The 19,413-nt window shown below is 33.7% G+C and overlaps 5 protein-coding genes across 9 annotated transcripts; 4 read left to right on the top strand and 1 right to left on the bottom strand.

The window, feature by feature from the left end:
* The first annotated feature begins 641 nt into the window (after positions 1 to 641).
* Positions 642 to 1,298, top strand: LOC102620006 (putative invertase inhibitor). The gene has a single exon (XM_006485384.4). It carries the CDS (start codon positions 688 to 690, stop codon positions 1,225 to 1,227), a length of 540 nt encoding a protein of 179 aa, XP_006485447.2. The 5' UTR covers positions 642 to 687; the 3' UTR covers positions 1,228 to 1,298.
* Positions 1,299 to 1,853: 555 nt separating this feature from the next.
* On the top strand, positions 1,854 to 2,732 carry LOC107177891 (putative invertase inhibitor). Its single transcript, XM_015532412.3, has one exon. It carries the CDS (start codon positions 2,055 to 2,057, stop codon positions 2,640 to 2,642), a length of 588 nt encoding a protein of 195 aa, XP_015387898.1. The 5' UTR covers positions 1,854 to 2,054; the 3' UTR covers positions 2,643 to 2,732.
* Positions 2,733 to 4,800: 2,068 nt separating this feature from the next.
* On the bottom strand, positions 4,801 to 7,431 carry LOC102615743 (nuclear intron maturase 2, mitochondrial). Of its 3 annotated transcripts, none has more exons than XM_006485298.3 (2): positions 7,290 to 7,431; positions 4,801 to 7,040 (listed from the first exon to the last, which is right to left on the bottom strand). In XM_006485298.3, exon 2 carries the CDS (start codon positions 7,002 to 7,004, stop codon positions 4,998 to 5,000), a length of 2,007 nt encoding a protein of 668 aa, XP_006485361.1. In that variant the 5' UTR covers positions 7,005 to 7,040; positions 7,290 to 7,431; the 3' UTR covers positions 4,801 to 4,997. The 3 variants fall into 3 exon arrangements, with proteins under 3 accessions (XP_006485361.1, XP_024956465.1, XP_006485360.1); XM_025100697.2 differs by having other exon boundaries at positions 4,801 to 7,164; positions 7,290 to 7,419; XM_006485297.3 differs by having other exon boundaries at positions 4,801 to 7,359.
* A 63-nt stretch (positions 7,432 to 7,494) lies between these two features.
* On the top strand, positions 7,495 to 13,711 carry LOC102616220 (ras-related protein RABH1b). Of its 3 annotated transcripts, none has more exons than XM_006485301.4 (6): positions 7,495 to 7,732; positions 8,968 to 9,038; positions 9,729 to 9,817; positions 10,002 to 10,113; positions 11,162 to 11,252; positions 13,065 to 13,112. In XM_006485301.4, exons 1-6 carry the CDS (start codon positions 7,616 to 7,618, stop codon positions 13,095 to 13,097), a joined length of 513 nt encoding a protein of 170 aa, XP_006485364.1. In that variant the 5' UTR covers positions 7,495 to 7,615; the 3' UTR covers positions 13,098 to 13,112. The 3 variants fall into 3 exon arrangements, with proteins under 3 accessions (XP_006485364.1, XP_006485363.1, XP_006485362.1); XM_006485300.4 differs by lacking the exon at positions 13,065 to 13,112 and adding an exon at positions 12,656 to 13,038; XM_006485299.4 differs by lacking the exon at positions 13,065 to 13,112 and adding an exon at positions 13,180 to 13,711 and having other exon boundaries at positions 7,500 to 7,732.
* Positions 13,712 to 17,464: 3,753 nt separating this feature from the next.
* Positions 17,465 to 19,294, top strand: LOC102616912 (probable purine permease 11). Its single transcript, XM_006485302.3, has 2 exons — positions 17,465 to 17,610; positions 17,771 to 19,294. Exons 1-2 carry the CDS (start codon positions 17,574 to 17,576, stop codon positions 18,880 to 18,882), a joined length of 1,149 nt encoding a protein of 382 aa, XP_006485365.1. The 5' UTR covers positions 17,465 to 17,573; the 3' UTR covers positions 18,883 to 19,294.
* The last annotated feature ends 119 nt before the right edge of the window (positions 19,295 to 19,413 follow it).

Raw genomic sequence — 19,413 nt, 5'->3', positions numbered from 1 at the left:
ACAGAGGAACTGTTTTACTATAAGTTTTGGTTCCACCATATCCATATACATTTCATTTCTAACACACAAGAACAATTGAAGGCACATGTACTTATTTGCGTGACTCGAAGCAAGTTGATTTAGGCCTTCATGGGTTTTGAATATCAGGCGCAATTATTAATATTTTTTTTCAAGAAAAATTGTGAGAAAATTGTAATATTACTTTTCTTGTATCATAATAACAAATGGAATTATAATGTTTGCATGTTCATGCATCAAATTTTCTATAACAAGAGCTTGTCAATCTTTTCATTCACACTAGTGAGTTACTTTTTAAATCTCAAGGATATTGAAAATGCACAAGTGCAGATTTTTACATAAAATTTCATGCAAAAACGCATTCTTTTACAAACGCTGTAAATAATTTTTTCTGGATTTGCAAATGTCATCACAACTGCCAATGCCTTCAAGTTGCATACTTTTTGAAAGTGCTTTCTTGATAAGTGACGTTTAGTCATGACAAAGTTGCCAGAGATTGATGTATCCATACAACCAAAAATCAAGATCAAAACAGAATGCCAAAAAAAGAATATGTTTCGGTTTACTACATATGTTATATACGTTCACATTCTTTATTATAAATATAAACTTCTCTATAAATAAATCAGCATTATTCTACAACTCTATATCATCCCAATCAACAAAATTATGATGTATTTCTCAACCTTGATCACCTTTCTAATTACGTTCTTTCTTCTGTTTCTTGTTTCTCTAAGCTCTAATCTCATCCAAGATTCTTGCGAAAACGCAGCAAAAAATGATCCAAATTTAAGCTATGAATTTTGTGTTGCAAGCCTTGAAGCCAATCCTAGAAGCCAAAATGCAACCCTTCAGGAATTGGTGATCATCTCACTAGGGCTAACCATATCCAATGCAAAAAATATTAGCTCCCACATTGAACAACTTTTGTCACTGAAGAGCTTTGACAAGCATACTAAAATTGGCTTGCAAGATTGCCTTGAACTTTACTCAGATGCACACTCAACATTATTAGAAGCTATGGAAAATGTCAAGTTAAAAGATTATGAGGGGGCTAATGTAGAAATAAGCTCTGCGATGGATGCATCAACTACTTGTGAAGATGGTCTTAAGGAGAAGAAAGGTGGGGTTTCTCCTTTGACTAAGGAGAATAGTATTTTCTTCCAATTTACTGTCATCTCCCTTGCCTTTATCAATATGTTTCATTGATTATTAATTTGGTTGGACAATCTTATGCATTTATTTTATTTATTAATTTTGAATCTAGTTTGTTATTTGTATGAAGTATATGTATTTTTAATAAAATTCTATTCACTATATAAGTGTAAAAAGTGTATCAAAAAAATATTCTCGACCAATTAAGAGCCACGCATCGAAATTGAGATGAGTTTAATTTGAGTGAGATGAGATAAATTGCACGGTCATTGAAAAGGAAAAAAGTACATAATATCATTTTGAGATCTTCAACTTATAGTAATTAAAAGAATATAAAAAAAAATTTATAATTTTTTCGCATACGTACAATATATCTATCTATATATTTCATAATACGATTACTAAATCTATTATTAGACTTCGTGCTGTGTGATTCTCATTATCCTCTTATATTTTTATTTATTAACTATCAATCAACACCTAAACTTCACATCTTGCTAAATATAACCATCCAAGCAAAAAAACCTAATTCTTATCTCAAATAACTAGTGCTCATAAATAGTAAATATAGGAAGCTTCCTTGAGACAAAACCATCAATCACATGAGCTACACATTTGGGTCACGTTTCTCTTTTTATATGCGGTAACACTTTGCCACATTTCTATCTGTCTATGTCTATATATGCAAATGCTGTATGCTCACTTTCACTGTCTACTTTTTGTTATGGGTACATAAAAGAAACAAATATAGCCCAGTAGATAGGAAGCTTCCCTCAAATTACCATTAAAGTTCGTACAATCATACGACATGATATACTACATAAGATTTCAGAATATCAAGAAGGCCAAGAAACCAAAGCTAACAAGCAACACAAATCAAAATGCGGCAATTTTCTTTCTCCTTCTCCTCTTTTTACATCTTCTTCTTCTTCTTTATCATAACTCCTCAAGAAACATCCTCTGCGGTAAAAAGTGTTTTCTCCATTGACATAATCAAGCAAACCTGCAGAACTTGTGCTGACAAATCCACCATCTTTAGCCATGATTTATGCTTAACTTCTCTCCAATCTATTCCAGTCAGTCATGCAACTAACATTCAAGGATTGGCATTAATTGCCATGGAATTGGCTCTAGAAAATGCAACCAACACAATTTCAAGCATAGAAAAGCTGTTGACAAGTAGAACTTTCGACCCGTTTGCTAGGGCTTGCTTGGAGGATTGCTTCAAACTATACTCCCATGGGGTAGTGACATTGATAGATGCTACAGGAGCTTTTTTAACAGGGCAGTATAGCACTGCTAATGTGTGGTTAAGTGCGGTTATGGAAGGGGCAACCACGTGCGAGGAAGGTTTTCCGGAGAAGGAAGGAGAATTGTCTCCATTGACAAAAGAGAATTATTATCTCTTTCAGTTATGTGACATTGCATTATGTATCATTCACTTGCTTTCTCTGCCTTTACATTCTTAATAACTCTTCGCATTTTAACTATTGTCAGAATGTATATACTATTTAAAAAATCGTTTATTTAAGAATAAAATTAATTGAAGGATTTAGATTTTGATACTCTGATATAATTTAACAACCAAAAAAAAATTTAAAAAATTGTTTCTGGGGAGGGATTATAATTACTATAAACCCATGATCCACCCTAACAAACTCTAGTGACAAAAGCCTATAGTTAGCTAGATTTCTAAAGCATTCATCAGAATAACATAAACATCAAAGAAATATGACAAAATGAAACTAAGATTATGCATCGACTTGGATCCTCTAACAAATTAAGAATTAAGATTTTTATTCAAGTTGCAGCATTTCATTCATGATAAGGCACCATTGTTAAAGAATACAGAAGATGCCCTATTGCATTATTCAACTTGTGAATACAATGGCTAACGCTAAGAAGACTAACTATCGAGCTTTTGGAAGTTCAAGGCCCAAACTGAAAGAAGGCTCAGTGGGCTGCCTGATCCTCCAACTCCACAGCCATTAGCACAGCTCTGGTTCAATAAGTTTTGGTATTTTGCATCCTCTTTTCCTCCATCTAACAGCTAGATGAACAATAGAAGTCAGCTCAATTATACTTTTCCACCAACAGTTGAATAGATTCTTGCAGCTCATCATGTCGGAATAAGTGCATTAATAACCATAGATTCTTGCAGCTCATCATGTCGGAATAAGTGCATTAATAACCATGAAATGCTTTTGAAAGAAGCAAGACCACCAAACACTTTTGAATGAAGTATCCTCACAAAGAAGCAAGAATTTAGTAGTTTTATCATAAAAGATGAATACTGTCACCTCATTACAATGCCAGAACAACTATATTATACTACAATTGTTAAAAAGATGTGGCAATGTGCATTTGGATTATAAATGTCAGTAATTAACAAAAAAAATCAGCTATCGTACTATTCTATATTCCAAAAAAGTCAAGATATTTGTTAGTCTTCTTTCAATATTCTTTCTTTCATTTCGCATATGCCTTTTTGCAGTAGTTATTCAAAGTTCAAACTGTAATTTAACATTATATGTTAAAACTGAAACTAGAATCACCATGACTTAAATCTCTGTACAAATTTATGTATAATTTATATGATGGAGTTACAAACTATACTTAAAACAAAAATAGAGCACTGAAGCATCCCATATTAAGGATTTCAACACCAACCATTATCAACTCAATTTACCAGAGTAATCACCACTTTGCATCATTTGCCTCATTGCTCGGCATCGAGATTCCATCACTCACTTCACCTGGAAAACAAAGTTCTCTGCACTATTAGTTTGATCATTCACCACGTTCATATTTGCTGCTCCAAACTTGCATTTTATCCTACATTTTAACCTCAAGAAATTCCATGTTAACACAGTTTTTGTTCCAAGAAAAGCTCTTCAAATCTTCAATAACTAAATGTTCTGGAAATCAATATTTAGGAATAAGAAAATCTAGTATCATATGAAAAATCAATAATAAAAGCAAAAAAGACAATTTCCAAAATTTGTCAATATACATATATATACACGTATATGTGTGTGTGTGTGTATATATATATATATATTGATAAAAAACTACAACAAGGAGTGGACCAACTGTCAGATATAACAACAATAATGAATTGAATGAAGAAAATAGATCAGCTCATGTATTTTTTTTCCAAAAATCAAACCCAACTCCAAATTGATATAAATTTGCAAAATTAAACAGTATTTCACAACTCAGTTAAGACAAGAAAATGGTTTAAGAGAGGGTGAACCAAACCTGGTCTGGTGATGTCTCAAGTGACCATATAGCAAGGGTCATGAAGTCAGTGGCTTCACATGTTACTATCTTCGAATTTCGTCCAATCACTTAGCTGGTGTGAAGAGGAAAGTATAGTCAAATTATTTTCAGTTTTCAATAAACCCAGAGTACGTTTTTTATTTTTTATTTTGTAGTGACATTTTACAAACAATCAATGAGCCACTACAGATGCAATTGAGTTTCAGTTTCCAATGCATGCGCATTGGATACCACTTTCATAGATAAACTGTAATAGAGATGCTAGAATTGCAATGAAGATTTTCAGGATACCCATAAGTTGTTTGACAGAACAACTGTAATGTTTTGAACAATCGGCAGAGGTACTCATGGCAATAAAATTTATAAAACTTGCAAATATAATTTCATTTCTCGTAGATATTTTACAAGAAAATCTGTAGTGCCTTCATCTATAATGTTCATCAACTTGTTGAAGCAACAATTTGGTGTTGTATTGCTTTCTCTAACAAGTACAAAACCCCCGAAAAGAATCTCACTCTTCAAGCAGAGTAACAAACTCAACCTTATATCCTTGCAACATGTAGCCCTTCACTTTCTTCCTCTTCTTTTGTCTTGTCCTCATAGTTCTCATGATTTGAGCTTGATAATAATTGCTGATCATTTTGTATGTTGGTACCACCACTCTTTACCAAGGATAGCTGATCCATGGCAATAGCATTCCTTTTATAGTTCCAAACAAGCATTGAAACATAGTCCTGAGGAGAAACAAGACCCTGTTCTCTAATGCAACTTCGCTGCTCTTCCAGAGTTTTGGGATCATCAAGCCTTATATATTCAATCAATGCCTTCTCATGATCAGGTCTCCAGTTCCCTGGGAAGGGTGTATAATCAGCTTCAGGAACAAGAGACATTCTAGTGAACAGAAGCCCATCAATTGATTCAACAAGGCCCATCCTAAGCAAATTTTGGTAATCAGGTGACTGCCCTTTCTTCTCTTTCAGAGGACGACCCAAATTCCTAGCACCAATTTTATACACCTTTGCCCGTGAACGAAGCTTGTATTTTGCAGCATAGAGCTTCGCAAGTGAACCCCTAATGATGTAAGAACAAAAATTAACAATTTTCTTCCGGTTGTCAGCATATCGATACCATTCAACCATGGCTAACAAGAACTTGTTCATTTGCGCATTCGTGTGAGCTTGAGTGGCATGGAACATTCTGAAACAAGGCTGAGGATCAGGATCCCTATCCCCCTTGAGAAAGTTCAATTTCCTAAATTGCTTGATGCATTGTTTCAAGCTAGCAGTGACTGATAAGAGGGTGCCCACACCTTTTTCACTAATAATCTTCCCTCCAGTGGCCGTATAACGAAGAGTAGGATAAACAACTCTCCTACACAACACATGGTCAAGAAACATTATACCCTTAGTTATATGTTCAATAGGGAGGCTTTCGTTGTCAAGCTTGAGCATATATCTTTGATCAACAAACTCTATTAGTTGCTTCCTCAGAGTTGCTGCATCTGCCCTAGGTCCTCGAATGCCAATCAAAATATGGCCACCATAACGTACATAATCCATTTTTCTGGTCTTATCTGGCCCACTAGTTGGCACAAACTCTGGCCAAGATGTATTTCCCTGTTCTGCTTCTCCTTCTGGGCTATTCCATATGACATCACTCTTCGAAGGTCGATAAAACTCCTTAATCTTCCTCTCCATCCAACGGTCCAATTCATCAAGACAAATATTAGCCAAAAGAGGACTAAGAATTCCACAGTGACCCCATTTAGGAAGCTTCTCTGCCTCCTCTGGAGCAAACCCAAAAAAAGACTCTAACCAATAAGGGTCTGGCTTTGGCTCATCCTCTGCCAACACTCTCTTCTTCTGATACTTTCTCTTTGTCTTTTTCTTCTTCTCTCCCTCATCAACTCGACTCGTGATTACTGGTGTAACCAAAGCCAATTTCACCAAATCAATCACCTTCTTATCCCTCACATCCCTCATCAAAGCATTAATCACCAAACCCACCTTCATTCCATCCAAAACTGTACTCAAATCCCCTTTTATATACCACAAATACCCTGCAAAATTCCTCCTAATCACCCTCAATACCGTGTGTGCATTCCTCCCCGGCCTAAACGCATACGACTTTTGTGAAAACCTTGACTCATATATTGGCTCCAAAATCATAAACAACACCTCCTGAACTATCTTGTCCTGAAATGGGGCTGGTTGTGTTGTAGTCAATATGGCCTTAATCTTCCTCTTAGATAAAGATTCATAATCAGTCTTATCTCTAGGCGATTTTATAAAGAACTGTAACCTAGCACCCCATTTAAACCTATCATCAAGAACAGCATTTCTTAAAGCTAACAAATCCTCTAATGCTGATTTCTGAATAGCACTACGAGGAATATACGTGCCCGTTTCATCAGCATACACTTTTTGATAAGCTAATACCCACAACTCAAACCTACGAATATAAGACGTTAAATTGGTAACAATCCTATCGGGTTCGCGAAAATTTTCAATCCACATCTGTGAACAAACTGAGACACCATCTTCTTTCATCAGGTTTGTTGGGTCATCAGGATCCGGTGCACGCCGCTGCATCGGATAGAACGAAAGACAGCGAAAAAATGAGAACCCATTTGACTTAGGGTTTAGTGGGTTTACTTGGTGATGGAAGATAGTGGCAGAGACAAGATTGTGATTTGTGAGAATACGATGGCTGAAAATGGTGAGGTGACGATACATCAGGAGAAAGATAGTGAAATAATCAATCACAACCTTTTAGCTACTATGTCATTTGTGGGTTTTGCAAACAAGATAATTTACAAAATTAAGAGTACTTACTTGATAATTGAAATGGTTTCTGGCTGCACTTCAGCTCGAATTTTGGATTTTGAAAATACAAAACAAAACCCTCCCCTCGCAACGTTAAAACCCTGTTCTTTCTTCTTTGGTTCTTTGGAAAATTTCAATTATACCCTTAATTTTTTGAATATTTATGAATTTGTCCCAAAATTTGCCCTTTCCAGTTCTTTAATCTACCAGCCCAGCCAAGCCCAAGATCAAACCAACACTGAACAGAGTCTTGGCTTTACTAAAATTGCTTCAGCTTATTAAACAAATCAACTCACCGTCTCTTACTGATCTTTCCCAGTTTGTTGACTCTGAAAATGGCGCCGGTGTCGGCTCTCGCAAAGTACAAGCTGGTGTTTTTAGGAGATCAATCTGTGGGCAAAACAAGTATCATCACTCGCTTCATGTATGATAAATTCGATAACACCTATCAGGTAATAAATTTCAGATCTACTTGTTTGAAATGTTTTGATTTCTTGTTTGGGTTTTCTATGTGAAATGGGAAAATGGATAATTGAATAGATCAAATTAACTTGGGAACTACTGTTTCAAGTTCACTGGGTTAGTGATCAGTAGCCTGTGATCAGTTCTGATGTAATCTCCATTTGAATGCACTTGTTTGTACTTGTTTGGGAATTTAGTGGCTTAATTGCATTATCCGGACCCATGTGCATGTATCATGCATCACATAACGGATGCTGAGACATTGGTTTAATCAGCAGTGCTGTAAAATGTGAAATTATTTGAAGATAGATTAAGTCATGGGAAGTCTCTTACTTCAGACTAAAGTGAAGATGATAGATATTTGAGATGGAATAATCGTGACATGATGATTTATGGCTTCAACGGTAAAGTTTTTGGCATGTTTACCCTAGATGGAGAAACAAGTACAAGGCAAACATCAACAAGAATGTGGTTTGGCTTGTGAAGAGCAACATCAATATGTCTTTATTTTACCTTTGACTAGTATTTGTATGTCCTACTTGGTTCATAATAAAATTATGATCACCCTTCCCAAAAGAGACATTCTGAATTAATGGTGTGCTGGTGATGACTAATGGATAATGCCAAATTCTGTGGTCCAGTGCCTGCAGATTGGAGAGGTAGGCTATGAGAGAACAGTAATGGAAGTATGTGGAGAGTAGTTCTATTGTGTCTGATATGAAGCTGTTTCTGTGAGGAATAATTCTATTTGGTTGTAGAACTTGTATAATGCACACCTGATGGCTTATAATTTTGAGACCACTGGTCCAGTAGATGGTTTCCTCAGCAGTCTTATGACTTCTTAGCTTTGGTTGAATTCTTGGAGTCTCTTTTTCTCCTGGGATTTCTCTTCTATACTCTCTTTTCTTAGCAGCACATTTTATCCAGTTTCTTCTTTTGATTAATAACTTATTTATAGAAAAATAGATGTGCGTGCCAGTTACTGAGTTGCCATATATTTCAATGGACACTCTGTTCATTTGAAGCTTGTTTTTGCTCTAATTTTGTAGTGTTGACTGTGAGAGGTTCTTGCATATGAGCTTTTATTTTCACCACACTTGCTGTCATCATAATAACCATTATCTTTTTCAATTATGGGGGGCACTTTTTGAGGTTACGTGTTATTGGCTTGCTGAACTGTTTGTTTGTTCTTTAATGACTTATGATATATGGATTTGATGATCAGGCTACAATTGGTATTGATTTCCTTTCAAAAACTATGTACCTTGAAGATCGAACTGTTCGTCTGCAGCTGTGGTAAGATTGGCGGATCATAAAGATATAATTAACTCATATTTTTCGATGGTGCAGCTTTATGATGTTTCTTGTTTTATCTCTTAAATTGTCAAAGCAGGAACGTTTCTCTAAATTTCTGAAGATTCAATTTTAAGTCTGCATAAATATCTCCGGCAATCTATTCCCTTTGAGTTTTAAAGCACCTCTAGTATTCAAAGCATTAAATTTGTCCTTGCTTTATGATATTTCTTCAAATGTGGATAAAAAGTTGGGCCAATCTTGTACTGCTTGGACAATTATCATTTGTATGCTTTGAGTTTTCGGAGGAAAGAAAATAGCAGAACCTTTTGTGGGGTGGATTGCTCAATCATCTTGCTAAAAGCTGCAGTCTGTTGAGTTTAGTTTCTAAAGTCTTCTGTTCCTCTGAAATTGAATTTTCTGGTTCTCTTTTTGCAAAAAAAATTTGCTAGATTCTAGTTATCAAGTTCATACTTCCTGTTATGTTTTCTTTCCATAGCTTTCCATTTGCATGATTCTGTCACTGTATTTTCTGGAATTCTAGTTTCCTGTCACCGATAACCATGATTCTTATGGTTGCATGCATGATCTGTTTATCATATTGTTGCGCTGATCATGATCATTCAAATGATTGACTTATCTTTCAGACTTGCTTTCTTTTTGGATGGTTAATTTTATCACTTGTTGCTGCAGGGATACAGCTGGACAGGAAAGATTTAGAAGTCTCATTCCAAGCTACATCAGGGATTCTTCTGTTGCTGTTGTTGTATATGATGTTGCAAGTATGTACTTTCAGGTTTATTTTCACCTTAACATTTACTCGTCCACTATCTTTTAATACAGGTTAATTGTTTTGAGAAAGATTACTGAAATGGTGTAACAATCTTTAGAAGGTCATCTGCTCTAGTTTTCATTATCTGAGAACGCCTGATTTGTGTTCCCTAACAATTTGCCTTAATGGTTTAGGCCGGCAATCTTTCTTGAACACTTCAAAATGGATTGATGAGGTTCGAACCGAGAGGGGTAGTGATGTCATCATTGTCCTTGTTGGGAACAAAACTGACCTTGTGGAAAAAAGGTATACATTGTTCAGCTGATTATGGTTAATATTGGAATTTAACTGGATTTCTTTGCTGTTGTATTATTTTGTTCCGCTGCTATTTGAAGGCTTATTTTTCTCAGTAAATGAGTTACTGAACTTAGTACACTGTGCATTGGTATACATTTGGATTTTGTGCACAATTTAGAAAAAGATTTCTACTGCCTTAAATGACTATAGATAGGGAGATGGATTTAAATACAGTTGGCAGGATGTAAGATTGTGGTAATTAACGTTTTTGAAGAAAATATTAGAATCTGGATTACCATATTTCTTAATATTTATCAAAATTAGTGATTAACTTTTTTCAATTCTCCATCTAGTATGGCACTGACTTCAAAATCCCTCCTCTTGAACCCACAAAGAATTTTCCTTTTTTTCTTTTTTTCTCCTCTTCGAGACATAAAACCATGTTTCTTCATTTCATTTTCTATGTGTTGGTTGTTGGCATTTGGCTATTTAGCTCCCTGAGTTAATGAAAAAAAAGGTTGCTTAGGGTTTGTTTTGATATTTGTTGCTATTGCCCTCTTTCTACATCTTTTTGTCACATTTTTTATTTCGTGTAACCAACTTCGACAGCCCTCTTGAATAGTAGCTTTATTTTTCATCCAAATTTCTTGTCATTCATCGCCAAGTTAAATTTTAATCTTGTGAATTCATGCCTATTGTCACTAGTTATTTTGAAATAGCAGTTATATGCATGACCCTCTCAAAACACCTTCAGTCACTATGTTATTTTGAAATAGCAGATAAAAGAGTGATCTGCAGGGACGGGTCCCATCCTCTATGATAGGACCATTGAGAATTGGCCTGGGCCTTTTATATGGCTTTGGACAATAGAGCTTCACTATCCCATTTCACAAGTCACGCGCTTAATATCGAATGAAATTTGATGCTTACCTTTTTTCTATTTTTCGTATGAACTTTGGACCCTTTGATTGGCTTTTCTCTTTCTGTATATTAGTTTGAGCATGGAATTTAGTTTGTTTTTGCCTTGTTATGTATTTTCATGTGGATGATTGCACAGGCAAGTCTCCATAGAGGAAGGAGAAGCCAAATCTCGGGAACTCAACGTCATGTTCATTGAAACGAGTGCTAAAGCTGGTTTTAATATAAAGGTAAATCTTCAGCTGTTGTTCTCTCTCTTTGTTTCCTTCGGGTGTTTTTGTATCATAAGGTTTAGGATGCTAAGGGAGCCAACAAGTATTGTATGCTCGCCATAGGGAAATCTGCACGGTCTTGAAATTGTAGGAATTTCAACAAAAATAATAGATAAAGTATTTTGATTTTTATTCGAAATATTGCTATTCAACACATTTACAGTTGTTCTCCACAAGACCTAAATTTTTTCAAAAAGCCAATGTCTTTGGAGGAAATTTATTTAGAAAAAATATGAACACATATGGTCACAGGGGATTTTGTCCTAAAACTCTAATCAAGAAAAAGAAATTACACGATTGAATCGTAAGGTGGCAGAATAACTATGCTGAGATGAGCCTACTATATGATTGGTTTGCCAATAATTAGAATCAGAATTCAAATGATTGAATCAATGGCACAAAATTTGAATGTAATGGCTGTACAAATGGAGCCAATTCCCATCTTTAGGGCTGTTTTCTTATCCTTTAGGAAATATCTGGGAAGGTACCTCATCGCTATAAATAGAGGACCTTGTATTCATTTAAAATCATCTATTCCAACAACGAAAAGAGCGGAGATGCTGTGTTGTGTTTAGCTTCTGTTTGGAAATTTAAAATTCTTACTTGGTATCAGAGCTAGAAAGCCCTGGCTAACAGCAGTAGTAGTCCAGCTCAAATGAATGAAAATGTTTGAAGCCACAAATCAAATGGTAATGTTGAACAAACACCAAAGAACAACACTGTTTTACCAAACAATCTGAGGCATAATCTAGCTCCTTCAAACTCTCGTCTTCTCAGCCCCTACCAAACTATCACAGAACAATTTCATGCTATGGAGAACTCAAGTCTTAGCTAGTATCCTTGTTAATCGACAGGGTTTTATTGATGGCTCTTTTAGTCATCCAAGGCACATGAACGTTAGCTTTGATGCACAAAACAATGTTATCACCCTCCAGATCCTAAGCAACAAATCTGGAAGACCAAGATAGCATCCTTAGCGGTCATGGTGGTAATAATAATTGGAATGATAATATTCTATATAGAAGCTCTGAGCAGCACAACATCTCAGCTCTTGATTTTACATGAATTGAAGGTCCTCTATTTTTCCGCAATGAGGTACCTTCCTAGAAAGTTCCCAAAGGTTAAGAAAAAAGGGGTAAAGATAAGAATTGCCGATGACAGTTTTTCCTTTTGTGCGGCTATTACATTCAAGATTCAAATCTGTGCCATTGATTCAAAAATTTGAATTCTGATTTTAATCATCGGCATTCCAATCATATGGTTGTCTCATCTTAGTGTAGTTATGCTGTCACACTCTCAACTCCTTGATCACTGTTTGCATCACATGAAGAATCTGTACTTGTGTCCAAATGTGTGATCAGGTGTGCTTGATGTTGCACCCCAATACGGTTTGATTGCACCTCTGCTGATCTTGCTTCAGTCTGATCATATTCAACAGAGGTAAGTGAATGATTTCCTTAGAAGGATTGTACTAAAATCCCAAGCAAGAAGATATGCAAGTTTTTAAAGAGGAGATAGAAAGAAGTAATAAAACTAGGAAATGGGAATGAAATGATGAGTTTTGACTTGACTATTTTGTAAATTTGAAAAATTAGGAATTGCATTCATATTAACTGTAGGAAAATATTGGGGCTTTTAAATAGCTCCCACCCTTGACCATTACTACAGAGCCCATGATCTTAAGCTTTATTTTCTGCATCTTTTTCTCTCTTATAGGTGTGATGATTCTACTTTGGTTTTGCTTATTATTGATTTTTCTCATTATGTTAGGGATGCAGTCCAACCATAAGAAGGTTGATCTAAAAACAAGTGTCTTGAGCTTTAAATTCTATGTCTCTCTCTCTATCTCTCTCGCAATTTGTAGTTAACTGGTTTGTTGGCACAGCCTTTGTTTCGGAAAATTGCTGCAGCATTGCCAGGGATGGAAACACTTTCTTCAACAAAGCAAGAAGAAATGGTTGACGTGAATCTGAGGTCTACAACTGGCAATGCATCACAGTCCCAGTCTCAGTCAAGTGGATGCTCTTGTTGATGCAATCCTGGACGTCTTGGTGCCTATTGTCTCTCTCATGCTATTAGGTTCTTTCGACCTTTTTAAACTCCAGATCTGTAAAGGTTACCACAGCCTCTGAGTATTTTTCTTCTTTTATATTTTTCCCCATTGCTGTTTGGAAGTATTTTACTGCTGTTGTCTAGTTAGTCCTAAGGCATTATATGTGTGGTAATATTTACTGAGTTTTCCCGGTACAATTCATAGTCCTCAGGGTTGCAAACAAAGAAATGATACATTTATAAGATTCGGATTCTTGGAAATGATTTTGTAAAATTGAAAATCTGGATTCTTCGAAATGATTTTGTAACATTGAAATGCTGTAGAACTACTTCTCTACACTTCTGCAGTCTACAAGTATTCAATCTGTCTCTGGACTCAATTAAGTAAACAAAGATAGATTATATATCCAGTTTTATGAATTATTATGCAAATGGTTGATATCATTTTTTGGAGGCTGCAATTTGGATGCCCAATCTGCTCGCTCTCTTAACGTGATATTAGATGGACTATAATGCATAGGGGCATTGATGTATACTGTCTATAAGCAGAGAAGATAAGCGTGAAGGCGTGAGTTGGCTCAACTTTTAGGCAGGAGCAAGTGTTTCTGCTCTTTAGTTGTTGTTTGGGGGAGTACTAGGTTCTTGTGGATGGTATCTATTATGGAACAGGCAGCTGATGACAGCTTTGATTTGATGTTGCTACAAGAGTCTTTCTATTGACATTGTCTCACATGATATTTTACTTTTAATTGAATTGTGTGTTCTCTAGCTAACCTGTCACTTTGAACTACACTATTTATTTATTTTCATGAAGACTAAAAAACTCTGAAGTCTTGAATTAGTAAAATTTACCTTCCTTTTCAATGGATTTTGTCAAAAATATCGGTGACCCATGATTTCAGCTTTACTTTCAAAACTAGTTTAAGAAAATAAGCACTTAACCAGATAGGGTATAACAATCACATTTTTTGACTTCAATAATGGACTTTAGGGTGTGTGTGGTACTAATTCACTCTATTATTTTTCATTTTGTGGAAAGGAAAATGTAGAAAAGTTTTTAGGTGGGCTCGTTTTGGTGGAAAATCCTACAGTAATCGGAAGCGAAAAATTTTCATTTTCTAATGCTTACTAATAAAACAAAGGAAACGCAGTATTAGCGTCTCCATTTTGTTTCGTTTCATGTTTTCTCCTAGGACTTATAAGATAGTGTAATGAAGGATAAATGTTTGTTTAATTCTTATATTTTGATTTAAGCGTTTGTTTGGTTTTTTATATTTTGAAAATTAGTTGCAAATCACTCCTGCTCTTAAATACTCTTGTTTTTTTTTTTAACTTTTACAATTATACACTTATTACAAAATTCTTGACATTAATTTATTTGTTTATTTAAAAAGTTAATTAGCAAATTAACCATTAATTATTTATTAAAAATTAATCAATAAATATCATTCTAAAAGAATTGGTATTTTTTTATTCCCTTGCAACAAGCTTACTAATTATTATTTTATAAATTAATTAATACTAGCCAACTTTAAACAATGTTTAATTCCCTTACAACAATCTTAGCAATAATTATTTATAAACATATTAATTTACAAAATTAACCCTGAAAGTAAAATAATTACAAAAATAATTTTACACTAATTTTTATTTTACTTTTAAGGCTTATCTGATATATTAATATTTTTTATTTTCATTAATATCCACAATAATATTGTTGTAAAGTGTTATTGTAAAAATAAAGAAAAAGTAAAGGTAGTAGTGTAACAAATTCAACAATAAGGATATATTGTGGCATTTTTTAAAATATAAAGATTAAATGGGTACTTAAGATAAAATATAAGGAGTAGATGAGTATTTATCCGTCTAATAAATTACATAGGCTCCATGAATAAAGAAATAATTTAATAAATAAACTATTATAACAAATATTTAACAATAGTAGCAAAAATTTATTCTATACATTGCAGCCTAATCACTTAGTATACTATATAAATTGTTTTAAATAAAAAGTAATATCACATAATTATCATAGTAAATTATTACATCGTTCGAACAATACACAATTATTTGAAAATGATTATAGATTTTTATAAGTTGGTGAAAATATATCAATAAGAAAGTTACATCTTCGCAACAAATATATGATAATTATAAAGTAATCTAATATTTTCTCAAGTAATATTTATCTTATAACTGCAATTTATTTACAAAGCTAAAAGTTTTTAAGAAACTATTAAAATACTATATGCTCGTATGCATTTATAATGAGACAGTGGCTATGGTGGAGCTGTCCCACCATAAAGCATTGATGATGATCGTCAAATCATAATAGTAAGTGCATATTTAATATTTATCTCTATAATCATACGGTTATCATCAGTGCTCGACCATGGAGCAATTCCAACATAGTCGAACCCTTATAATAAATGGCTAACTAAATAAACTATTTAATGATATAAAATATATATTTATGTTCATTATATTATATTATTCTCTCATATAGGTTTCATTAGATAATGTAACTATTAAGAAAAGTTTTCATTAAATAATTCACTACTCTTTTTTCCTATCTTCATTTTTCCAAACAAACAACCAAACACTTTTTTACTTTTTTTATTTTATTTTTAAGTAATGTTCTTAACACAAGCTACCAAAAACAATTTATTTTCAATAAAAACTGATCATTCTTATTCCATAAAACAAATTCAAAAACACAATTAAAAACCAATACCAAACGCACCCTTAACCCTCATCATTGTTGAAGGCATTAGTTTCGGTTCTAGCTGCCATGGGGCTCTTTTCCTTTTCTATAAAATGAGGGATATGATTATAGAGCATATTTTTCCTCACTTACAGTAAGTAGAGTAAGTTTTGGAGTTATGCTTAATAGGTCTCTGGATTTTACTACAAAAATACATGTATTTACTATTTAGGGCGTACTAGGCGTGTGTTATGGCATAACATTAGTGTGTGGGCTCAGCATTACTTGTACAAATCCCCTGTTTGGCAATTGATTGGAAAGCAGTGAGCAGCATTAATCTTTGCTCTTGGGAAGTGTGCTAATGCAGGAACTACAACATTATTTTTTTAAAAATAATAATAATAAAAAATAAGTATAATTTTTTAATTTAATATAGTATTATATAATATAAATTTTTATTTTATTTTATTTTTATATTATAATTATTAATACAAATTAATAAATTTATTATTTATTATTAAATATATTATATTATGTTTTAATTTTTATTATATTAAAATACAACTAAATAAAGTACTATTTAATTATATTATAATAATTAATATATACAATTGATTAATATTTAATAAGTTAATATAACTAATAATAAATACTTATTAACATATAAAATAAATAAATAACAAAATATTATATTATTTAATTATATTATTGTAATTAGCTTATAAAAATTTATTATTATTTAACAATTTAATATAACTAATAATAAATGTTTAAGCATGAATAGATTTGAATAATATTAATTTGAAATTAATAATATAAATAATAATATAAAATATTATTACATATACTATAGAATTCTTACTTGGATTATTTTCTAAATATATAATTTAAATTGACTACAAAAAATTAATATAGTGTAGTGCAACACCAAATATAGTATAATTAAAAATTAATATAGTATATTGTAGCATCAAATATTTTAATAATATAGTATTAATAAAATACATTATAAGATAATATACTTATATTAAAATAATAAAATATAATATAATACAATATAGAATACTAAAGACATCCTTATAGTACTAGTAGACTATAGTAATAGTAATAGTAATAATAGGACAACAATTGATCTGTCAAAAACTACAATGATATTATCCCCTTCTTAAATCTTGATAAATAATAGATGATAAGCTGTCAAGTTGAAAAAAACAAAACAAACAAAATTGAGGTCCCGGTCCCCACTCCCCAGTGAGCCAGTTAAAAGTTAGTTGAACTAGTAAAGTCAAAATTTGCTTATAGACCAAAAAATCATCAAAAAAAGCTTTAATGAGTTTCAACATTGACTTAGCTGCAGAATCTTTTAATTTAAACCATTTGAGTAAAAAGACAAAGTTGCCATTTAAGAGGCCAATGCCATCTTATCAATTGTTGAATTTTCTCTAACATAAAGGATTTTGAGCACCGAGAGATATAAAGATAAAGCGGCAAGCATACTTTGTTCCTTTGCTAAATCTTCAGTCATGGAGGCTTCTCCAGAGCTGCAACTACAAACCAGAGGTTAGCAATTTTTCACATGCGTAGCTTCAATTTGCCCATTTCCTGATATCTGTAGATTATCTGTAAGCAGTTATCAAAATTTTAGAGTATGTCGAAATTTCAAATGTTGATTATGTTCTGTTTTCTTGCATGATTATAAAGTATTACGTGTTTTTGCCAGTTAATGATAGGGAACTAGACTCGCATATAGACACATCTGTGAACCAACAATGGCGATTTTTGAAGCTAAAACATTACAAATGGTGGCTTCGAGTGATTCTATACGTAGTATGTCTTCTTGTTGGGCAGTCAGCAGCTACTCTTCTAGGCAGATTATACTATGACAAAGGTGGCAATAGCAAATGGATGGCAACATTTGTTCAATCAGCCGGCTTCCCAATTCTGCTTCCAGTTCTATGCTGCTTCTCCAACGGCTCACGTTCCACTAACAAAACCGATCCAAAAATCTCCACGCTTGTCTGCCTCTACGTCGCGTTTGGCCTGCTCTTGACTGGCGACAACATGATGTACTCGTATGGACTATTGTATCTACCTTTGTCTACTTATTCTCTGCTATGTGCAACCCAATTGGCCTTTAACGCATTCTTCTCATTCTTTCTTAACTCGCAAAAGTTCACACCTTTCATATTCAACTCTTTAGTCCTTCTAACCATTTCAGCAACCCTTCTCGCTGTCAATGCGGACTCCGAAAACACTTCAGGTGTAAGCAAAGGAAACTATGTGATCGGATTCTTATGCACGCTGGGTGCATCCGCAACATACTCCTTGTACCTCTCCCTACTGCAGCTCTCTTTTGAGAAGGTTATAAAGAAAGAGACATTCTCTGTTGTGATGGACATGCAAATATATTCATCATTTGTGGCAACATGTGGATGTGTGGTGGGACTATTTGCTAGCGGAGAATGGAAGGGTTTGTCAAAAGAGATGAATGAATACAAAGAGGGAAGGGTGTCCTATCTGATGACTCTGATTTGGACAGCCGTGACATGGCAGATTTCATCGGTTGGTTTGTTGGGGTTGGTTTTTGAGGTATCGTCTCTGTTTTCCAATGTGATTAGTACCTTGTCTTTGCCTGTTATTCCTATTCTCGCAGTGATATTTTTCCATGACAAGATGAATGGATTAAAGGCAATTGCCATGTTATTGGCAATCTGGGGGTTTCTTTCCTATATATACCAGCATTATCTAGATGACTATAAATCCAAGACCATGGCAAACAAAAGCAAGGCCAATGAGGTTTCGGGTTCTGGGTCTGTCATAGAGATGTGTTGACGGTTTGGTGTGGAAAATGGTCAATTTAGGATGTGCAGATAAGAACTTGTTGCACAAAATTTTGAGCACTGAGGTTTGAAGTTTGCATTCCTATGTTATTAACTGCTTACTTGTCTAGTTAGAAGACAATGAGAAGACTCCAGCCTATAGCCATCCAGGGAACCCAGAGCAAGTTTCTTTTCTTCTATTTACTATTTGAGTAACCAATAACTTTACTATTATTTGAGATCATACTATTTCTTTGTAACTCAACTTCTGAAAGTCATGTCGTGAATAAAAGGAAACATCAATATACGGCAGAAATAGATTAGTTAGAAGGAATTTTTAGACTTTCAAATGATATTGTTGGTGCTACATAAGTAGTCATAACGCCCTTGTACGTCCCTTTAATAATATGATTGCTTTGTTGTCATCCTCCATATTCACATCAATACCCTCGAGATCTCAAGATCTATAATCACCTTATTAAAGTTATGAATATACTCCATCGTAAAAAAAGAAAAAAAAAGGAAAAAGAAAAATTTTCTTCAA

Source organism: Citrus sinensis, chromosome 4 (genome assembly GCF_022201045.2).
Source record: "Citrus sinensis cultivar Valencia sweet orange chromosome 4, DVS_A1.0, whole genome shotgun sequence".
Lineage (NCBI taxonomy): Eukaryota > Viridiplantae > Streptophyta > Magnoliopsida > Sapindales > Rutaceae > Citrus > Citrus sinensis.
This window is presented reverse-complemented; position numbering and strand designations above follow the sequence as displayed.